This window comes from Limulus polyphemus, unplaced genomic scaffold, assembly GCF_000517525.1.
Source record: "Limulus polyphemus unplaced genomic scaffold, Limulus_polyphemus-2.1.2 Scaffold3684, whole genome shotgun sequence".
Taxonomy (NCBI): Eukaryota; Metazoa; Arthropoda; class Merostomata; order Xiphosura; family Limulidae; genus Limulus; species Limulus polyphemus.
The window spans coordinates 5031-15258 of NW_013669294.1; the positions used below are offsets into that span (position 1 = coordinate 5031).

At 36.2% G+C, this 10228-nt stretch overlaps 1 protein-coding gene across 1 annotated transcript in view; it reads right to left on the reverse strand.

The window, feature by feature from the left end:
- Nucleotides 1-1204: 1204 nt before the first annotated feature.
- Nucleotides 1205-10228, reverse strand: part of LOC111088398 (protein arginine N-methyltransferase 7-like) — a 12758-nt gene continuing 3734 nt past the window's right edge. The window contains exons 2-3 of the mRNA XM_022398414.1: nucleotides 9404-9440; nucleotides 1205-1393 (exon numbers count right to left, since the gene is read on the reverse strand). Coding sequence (XP_022254122.1) covers nucleotides 1205-1393; nucleotides 9404-9440 — 226 coding nt within the window. The remainder of the gene's footprint in view (nucleotides 1394-9403; nucleotides 9441-10228) is intronic.

Consider the following 10228-nt stretch of genomic DNA (forward strand, 5'->3'; position numbering starts at 1 on the left):
GATTGGAGTTAAAAATTCCTATATGGGTACTGAAAAAAAACATGGGGATTTGTGTTAATTTGAGGTACCATGACCATCCAGAAATAGACCTGAAACATATCATATCCCAGCTTGAGAAGCAAATTATAACATCTTGTAACATGTGAGAATCCACGAACACAAAGGCCAGTGGCAAAAGCTGTTCATCATGCCCCAGGCAACAGTACACAACATAATCAAGAAGGATTTCCATCTTGAAAAATGACATAAGTCACATGTAAACAAATTATTTTCATGACATCCATGAAAGAAAGGCCAACTGTAAAAACTATAAGAAGAGTATGTAACTGAGGAAAAATGGCAGTACATGGTGACACTCAATGGAGCATATGTGTACCCTGACAACTTTAACAAGTCTTGTGCCTTTTTTTTTACTGGTTAATAAGTGAAAGACTTTCTAAACTTAGTAAATGGCATGTCATAAAACCTTGTCGAAGGGATTCATTACCATCACTGGATACTGCACAAGGGAAGTTAGGTATTAAAAGAGTATACAAAAGTGAACTCTTCTTACTCTCAGATCAATGTTTTGGACCCTTTGTACCATATAGAAATTTTGGCTTACATGGAAACAAAGCACACAAGTTTTGTATTTATCAGGTAGGACTTCCACTCATAACTCCCATATCTCAAGCAGCTAGAGAATAAGATGGGTATTCATGCTATTCCATACAAAGATGAACTGGTCAAGTCATCAGATGCAGTGCCTGTCAATTTCTGTACGATTGGACGGTTGAAAAGACCACTGGGAAATTGTTGTCCTTGTAAAGTATATGGATTATGTAAAGCATCAGTGAGAAGTGGTATGCTTTGGACATGAAAGCCTCATGATGGAGTTTTTTTCCAAATAGAAATCATGCTGTAGGGCTATTGTTAAGATGCACAGTTGTCAGACAGAGAATGACTGAATGTGGTGACATGTACTGTAAAGACACAGTCAGGCTTCAAAATTATTTTGATATAATGTAATCAACACTATATATTATACTTTGTGCTAAATAAACTTGCCAATTAGTACAACAGTTAAGGTTTTAGATGAGCAGTTCATAAAACAAACAATAAATTTGTGTAACTTATTTCTACATGTAACTCCCACACAAGATCAGTTTCTTTCTCCACAACTGAAGTTAGTTATAAAGTTTCTCAAAAAAACATTGGCATTCTCTTAATTAAAATGTTTATTGTTAACATCTTTGTGTCCTACCTCACATGCTGTTATGGTATCTGCACCACATTTAACAGCCATCATAGAAAGCAGTCCTGTTCCAGTTCCAATGTCAAGCACCTTTGCTTTCTGACCCAGACTTTTGATTGTATTAACTGCTTTAGTGAGAGCAGCAAAGTATTTTTGGTTCTGAGAAAAAGACAACAGTATATATTACTGAAAGCTATAAAAAAGATGTCATTACAATAATAATAAACAATGTTTTTTTTATTTCTATATTTTAACACTCTGCCTTAAGTAACATGTAAATACTGAGATTTTCATTTAAAAAATTTAACATGTAAAGAATATTGATTAAACTTTCACAATAAACTGAATTACAATTGTAATTTTAATTATTTTATAGCTTTCTTTATGCAAAACATTTTTTTTTACAGTTTGCAACATACAAGTATACAAGAAGAATGGTCAGCACTTTGAAAAAGTATTTTAGTCTAAAACATATAAATTTCTGCAAATCTTACTTTTTGCAAGTTCTGTACATTTCATGTTAATGTGAACTAATGTACATTACTTATTGCTGTATATCAACTTTAACTACTGATTACAGCAAGCTATTTGCTTAGGATGACACTAAAATTCAACTTGGTATTGGTAATGACTGTTGCTAATTAAATAAACTTTTCATATATTCTTACTTGTAAAAATTAGAAGATATTATTTTCCTATGCTGAAAATATATTTCCCAATAGGTACTTACCTCCCCTCACATGTACAGCTATTCTTGTTCAGTGCTGCATTCTATATGTAAACATTTTTTTCACATGCCACAAGCCTTAAACTCCTACATACCTTACGATCAACATGGTTCAACTGCATCTTGCATGTAAATCATCCTGCGACAACCCTCCACCAATGGGAGTTCGACACGCCTTCCCGACACATGTGACTCGACTCCCTCTATTCAATTTTACTGAACCACCACTTTCAGATTAGTCAGAAAAGAACTCCCCGGTTTTCAGTAGGGAGTAAGGGTGGGAAGTGTGAGAGGAGGGAGGTTAAAACCCATAGGAAATATATTTTCAGTATAGGAAAATAATAACTTCTGATGCAGTACACTGTATGATCCCCATTGGGAGAGGAACATACATGGGGGACTGCACCACTTCTTCACCATGTATACTCTGTGCCCAGTATGGAAATAGGTGTCACATACACAGGCAGAAAGTGAGAGGAGCACAACCAAAAAGAAGAAAGAAACCGGGTGGGTTCGAATCTGAACCACAATATATTGGAATCTCAATCCTGGTGAAGAAAGACAGTAGAAGAACCATCTACAGACAGGAATATGGGGAAATTTAAAGTGGATGTGCTCCAAGGAGTAGAGTGGCTAGGGTGCAATGGACCATATGCAGCTGGTCAACTCCAGTCTAAAACCAAGCGGTATTGGGATTACAACTTCCAACTCATGGTAGGAGGAGGGTCCACGCTGTATTCATCTTAAACTGAGTAGAATGGAATTATATACATGTCAAACCAATCTACTAAATGGGGCAGATGTGTGAAAATACACACCTGGGAATCAGACATCTGAATGACAGTACAAAAGGGTGTGCAAATGTGGTGGTTCACATCAAACCAAATTCAAACTGACTGGAACTCCTCAGTGCAACAGCAGCCTCAGGCAGGGTAAAAGCTCTGAGGCAGAGTGCTAGAGGGAGAACCTTTACCCAAACAACATCATTCTCCAGACAGGACTGCACAGAAGTTGGAGCCCATGTGTACACAACAACCTCTGGGACCCACCACATGGAGGTGGAGAATACGAGGCAAAACTGCAGTTAGGATGAAGAATCACAACCAACACATGTGAGGATTTATGTTGATTGGTCCAGCTCTAATACCAAAAACACTCACTTGGAACTAATATCCAGGTGATGGTAGGAGGAGAGGTCCCAATTGAAGCTGTGAACTGCAATGTGACGAATCTACTCCAAAGCAACATCATTCTCTGGATAGGGCTGCACAAAAGTTGAAGCACAACGCTAACTTCCAGGTCCTACCACACGGAAGTGGATCGCCTCTACAAAATATATGCAACCTCACCTTCTGGTTAGAACCGCAGAGAAGCTGCGCACAACATCAACCTCCAGGACCCAACACATAGAGGCAAAGCACATTATTGGAAGATCAGATGCCATCTACACCAGCAGAACACCACAACCCTAATCTCTACTGAATGGAAATTATCACATTCAGGAGGATACCTCCATGGTCCACTACCCCAGTGCTGGAAAGTAGCAAGGACTCCCATACTCCACTAGAAGAACGGGGTGGGGTGGGGTGATAAGACATAGTGGAGAGTCTGGAGGAATATCAACACCAAAAACAGTGCAACGGGTGATCACAAAAACCCTATATTGAAAAGCAGACTGCCCCTGATTTATTCAATCGAAGGGATGGACACTCATCCTCTTCTGCTTTACCCATGTAAGTCCATAAGTTTGTACAGTCTGGAATGGGCACATTAACCCTTTCGCGATGGGCTTGGTGTATAATACACGAGTTCGGATACACATTTGCACATGTTAGGTATTTATACTATAATTTTTAATGCTGCAAGTGTATCTTCACAAAATTTGGTAGACTTTTAGTAATGATTCCAAGTCTTTTGTACACAAAAAATCAGATTTTTTAATGAAGTATTTTTACTAAAGATTTGTTTGTGAAAATATCAATTCTGTTTACTAGTCCAAGTGTGAAGTGATATTCTTGTCATGATTAAAAACTATTCTACATCCCAAAAATATCAAATATTCTGTGTAAAATCTAAAACTTCCTAATTACATTTCAAACATTTGTTTTCAGTAACACTTTATATTCTGTTATTTTCTCTACCATAACTATACAAGGTCTGTCAATTTGCCTGACCTCATAACCAGCATAAAAAATTAGGAAATAAATATAATTTCTTTTTTATTCTTGAATGACTATAACATGAAAACACAAATGTTTAGCCTAAAAGCTCAAATTTGGCTGTGTTTTAGTGGACTGGTATTTTGTAAAATACATTCACATTTCAATTATTATACATTATATATGCATATAGATTATTACTATTTACAAACTAGACCTTAAACTTATTTTTCTTAAAACATAGAGCAGTAAATGAAGAAATAAAGTAAACAATTATCTCTTCTTGTTACGACCCTTGTACTCGGTTGCTGCTTCTCATAGCTTGTTAAGCCTTAAGAAATTTCACACGTGGAGTATGTAAAACGAAAAAAATTTTTTTTTAGGTTTTATATATACATTTGAATAATCAAAAAATCATAAATTAGTAAATCAATACCATAGAATTCCATTATAATTTATCAAATTTAGTAACTAAGCTGTATTTCAGTCTAAAAAAATATTAAATTTTGAGCAGACTGAAGACACAACCTACCTCCTTGAAATCTTGTTTCAAAAGAATGAGATGGCATCCTAACACATGAAAATGGCCGAGAAAGCCACTAGGAGGACATTTTTAGCTTTCGATTGGTTATTTACATGTCATATACACAAAGGACACATATATAAGGGACCATTTCCAAAAATTGAAAGAGGTGAGTGGGGCCCATTGTGTTTGATTCAGTACATGAGCAATATCTTAGCAAATAGAAAAGATAGGAGGTTCTTATTTTATATTCTAGCTTGTTAATATTGGTAATTTGAGTTCCTAATTCGTACAAAACTATATACTTCGTATTTTGACATCACAAACATCTAATTTGAACCAGTGCTGCATTGAACATACCATGCGACACACAAAAATCGATGTTTAAGTTTTTTAATATTTACTTTTAAATTAAGAAATTGAATAGTGTATAATACTAAAATTTGAATTATAATCTACAGTTTGATACCAAACTTATTGATATAAATTCATAAAATAATAGTTCAATAAAAGTTTCAATGCAAGTCAACAAACATGATGACATGACCTTTGACCTATAGCAATAAGGTCAATGAAGCAAATATATTGTGAGGAAAAGCCTACTAGCAGTCTTGTGGAACACCCCATCTCAACAGTGTGCATTACTGGCCATGGGTTTACATCTTGGCAATACTGTGCAGAGTTGAGATATAGGAAGCATACCTGGACAGGCAATACTCGCCACTGAACAGGATCCACATCCTAAATAGGATACGCCCCTGGAGGGAGAAATATATATACATAGAAAAAAAACTTACCCAGCCACAGCCACACCAAAGTCTGAAAGATGGTAATAGGTGGAAGGCGATACCCCGATGAGGAAGAAACAACTACCCAATGAAGATAGTGGGAGTTAAACATATGGGGTGTAGGCCACATGCATGACTGAAGAATTTCCTCCCATGGACAATGGAGGTGACACTCCAGAAAAAAGGGAAGGTCCCTGATTTTATGCAAAGACATCTGGAACAGAATTTTATGAGAAAGAGACAGGGAGGAATAGACCAATTGAAGTAGCTGATGATCCCAAATCGTAAAAGTAGTGGGAGAAAGGTCACATACAGATGAACTGTGCCAACAAATGAAATGGTGAAAATGGAAACCTCTAAAGGAGGCCATGCAGGCAATGGAACAACGAAGAACACATACTGGACATAGAAGTTTATCTGGAGCAGATTGGGAAAAAAGTGAGAAATGGATGGACGAGAACCAAAGAAGGAAGAATGGCTCTCATAAGCTGCCAAAGCTTTGAGTAGGAAAGATCAATCCGAAGAACAACATGACAAAGAGATCATATAATCTGGAAGGAATGTAAATGGAACTGGCAGGTCCAGTTCTGATTGATAAAATTCACTGCAAGGGCCTGAGGATGAAGAACCAGAGATCAAAAAAGAGGTAGCTTGGTGTTGGAGTAAAGTAGCAAAAACATCAAAATGAGGAGTACCCCATTGCTTGCATAGCTACCTAAGAACCTGAGGGACAAGAATCCACTCCGTGGGATAAACCTGGTCAGGTCCTAAAAAATGATCTGCTACAAAATGAAAAGCACCCGGAGCATGACATGCAAGGACATTTATCCACAGAGTGTGGGGCCCAATAAAGGAGATCCTATGTTTGACCACAAAGGAAACAGGAACAGGTGCCCCCCTAAGGATTGAAATAGGCCACAATGGTGGTATAGTCAGAATGTAGCATGACATGTTATTACAGTACCAGAGAGAGAAAATGTACCAAAGCACATCATACCGCCATAAGCTCCAAGATGGACCCACACTCCTCAACCTTGGAGGAAAGCATTTGTGATTTGATGGAAATCCAGACGAGGTGGAGAAAGCGGTATTCCCTTCTTTGTGCTCTCTTTGTTCAACCACCAATGCAGATAGTCTGCAAGGGAAGGAAAAAGGACAACTGGGGAGTCCAAGTGATCACAAACAAGATTCAATAGGCCATGCAAAGTCCACTCCTGAGAATGCATATGTGCCCACCTGAAAGAAATAAGGGCTTCCATATAAGCTCAAGTCCTTAAAATCAAAAGAATATCTCATGCAGAAACTGAGGAAGCAGTAAATGCAAAGAGAACTGAAAGCATTATCAAATGGATAAGTGAAGAAGTTTGGGCCTGAATGAGGTGGGTGTTGAAAAATACAACCAAGTGGATAAGATAGTGGGTAAGCAAAAGGAAACTTCACCAACTTTAGAATCCAACCAACACAAGCTGCTACTGTCAGCAGCAGATGTGTGTGTTGAGAGGACTCCAGTTCAGAATGAGCTAACAGGAGTCAGTTGTCCATGTAGTAATGTAAACTAAACCTTAGAGCATGCAGAAGTTGGGCATCCAATAAAATATATCTGATGTTCAAGCAAGCCTGAAAGACCAAGAACAAAACTGATACATAACCACGTATTGGACAAACTGAAGATAACATCTGGATTGATGAGAAATATGATTATGGAAATCAACATTTGAGAAATCTATCTTGGTCATCCATAGTCCTGGAGAAAAAAAAAACCTGGGTGGAATAAAGGACTCCATGGGAAATTGGTGAATATTCAGAAATTGGTTGAGACACAACAGATGGATCAGAGGACAAAGAAACTGGAGTAAAATCCTAGAGGAGATTGGTTGACAGGCTTGATAGTGCTCTGTGATAGAAGGGTCAGCACAACTGTGGATAGACCCAGACAAGTAGCTGGATCCCAAGTTAATGGGGAGAAAATTAGTACAGGAGAAATAGTGAGGAGGAAAGGAAAAAGGATGAAAAATCCTTCTGACAAAACTTAGATCACCCGATAATCGGTAGTGAATAACTACCAGGGGGGAACAATGTCAGCAAAACGTGCCCCCACCAGACTGGAAACCCTCTGATAGTCACTGAAACAGCTGGCAAAGATGAACCTGACATCAAGACACAGTGAAATTTTTAAATCTCTAATAGTAGGAACTACCACAGAGTCCACAGATTGGCAAAAGTGACTCCAACTGCTGGGAGTTGAGAAAGGGTTGATCAGCTTGCCAATAAGCCATGGAGGATGAGGCATGCTAACACCAGCCCTGAACTGAGAAACAAAATGCTCACCATAATCCCTGATGTCAAAGAAAAGAGGAAAAACAAGGAACTTTAATGATGGGTGTCATGTAAAAAAAAAGAAGGAACAGTATCATATCAAAATGGTGAAAATGAGAAAATGGAACACACCTGAGAAAGCATATCAAAAAGGCAGAGTTAGGTTTATTAGATTTCACAGGAGATACATGGGAAGGTATGGCTTAGCTAGGAGGAGGAAAAAAAAGGCTGTCAAAATCCTCCTTGTCATGAACAGGTTTGGACAATGCAGGAAGAACCCGAACATTGTTGGGAGAAAAGGGATGACTCATAATGATCAATCTCCCTGACAAATGATAGCCAAAAAAATCTTCAGTCAAGACCCCCAGACCTGAGGCCAGTAATGGCATTTGAAGTAGCAGTAACATCAGAAGTTGTAGAACATAAACTTAAGAATTCATCTTAAACTGTGAAGAAACAGAAAATGAGAAAAAGAAAATCAATGAACATGGGTAAGTTATAATGGCAAACCACTACAGAAAAAAACTAACTGTAGTAAATAAATAAATCAAGTAAATCACTACTTCATAAAAAAATAAATAATATTAACACGTGAAAAGAGCACAATTGAAAAATGCCTGCACTCGATCACTGCCTAACAAGAAGGAAGTCTGACAGAGGAAGTCAGATGCATCAGGAGGGTGTGTCACACTTCTATTGGTGGAGGGTTGTCGCATGATGATTTACATGCGAGGCATAGTTGAAACACATTGATCATGGGGTATGTGAGAGTTCAAGGGTTGTGGCATGTTAAGAAATGTTTGCATATAGAGGGCAGCACTGAACTAGAATAGCTATACACGTGAGAAGAGGTAATGGACCTTATTGGAATTCATAGTTTCATCAGTTGGGCACCCTCACTGATAATAGTTTCAGCCATAATACCAATAATAACTCATGAGGGGCTTGGCCAGCTTAGAATATTTAGGTTAGTCCTAAATACATATACTATTTAATGTATCTAGTTTTATTTGTACTCTTCTACTTTCATTATAAAGAGTACAAATAAAACTAGATACATTAAATATTTCAGCCAATACTGTTACTGAAAGTAACTACAAATAAATAATACATAGTGCTTTGCTTTTAGTTTAAGTAAATACAAATACAACAGAAGAATATGCATCGAAATCACAAGTACAGTACAGTAGTCATAGCATTTTTATGTTCTACATAACTCAGATGTAAATTCATAATCAAATACATTGAATACGACATTGTAGGACTTATGAGCCAAGATCATTACTACTTTCTTTAATATTAATTTCTTTAATTAATGAAGTGAAATTAATCACTTTGCAAAAAATTCTTTTTAAACCTTTTACTGCAGCTGGGACATATTTCCTTCTGTACTTGAAAATACATATCCCAGCCACAATGAATGGGTTAGTACTTGGTTAGTAATTATTTAAAATCCAAATAAGCTGCCAAAATATTACTAATCACATTGTCTAATATTTAAAATGGTTTATTCTGCAAAAAATTGTTTTTAAACTATCATTACTTGGTTAGTAATTATTTCAGATATGATTAATTTGAAAGCAAAATATTTCCTGAAATTTTGGTAAAGCATAAAGTTACAATATTGCATAACATAAATAAAGTTATTTCACTTACTCGCTCTTTGTCATGTAACATATCTGCATAGCTTGACCTATGAATAACAGATAACAAAATTTTCCATTGGTCATCATTATTAATTTAATATTAAATTTTATAATGAGATGTGCAGAGAATGTACGAAAACATTAAAAATAAATAAAAACATTTAAATCACACAACTTACAGTTCAGTTAGTTTTTAATTATTTCTATGGCAAAATAAATATAATCATTTTCTCTAAAGTACGTGTATATTTAAGGAAATGTAAAATAAAATTTTAGTTGTATGTTATTATATTTGTATGATTCATTATCTTCCTCTTTTTTTTGGCAAAAGGAAAGTACTTTATGTACTTTTTTATTTTTTACCTTCATCAGTGAAATACTGAAAACATTAATACAGAAGTTGAACATTTCAGCCATGTTTGATGAGGAGCCCACTTTTAGAAAATAAAGTTTGGAGATGGCTTGAATGGGTAACATAACAATGTTTAGAAACAACAAGGGACCTGTTGGTCCACCTCAGCCATCTGATCCTCTAAACTAAAACTATTAAATAAATAAATTTGAAAAAAAAAATCTTAAAGCTAGTCCTTATCATTCATATACTTATCAAGCTTTCTCTTAAACTCACTTAAATTTACTGCCTCTACAAAATCTTAAAGCTAGTCCTTATCATTCATATACTTGTCAAGCTTTCTCTTAAACTCACTTAAATTTACTGCCTCTACAAAATCTTAAAGCTAGTCCTTATCATTCATATACTTGTCAAGCTTTCTCTTAAACTCACTTAAATTTACTGCCTCTACAAAATCTTAAAGCTAGTCCTTATCATTCATAT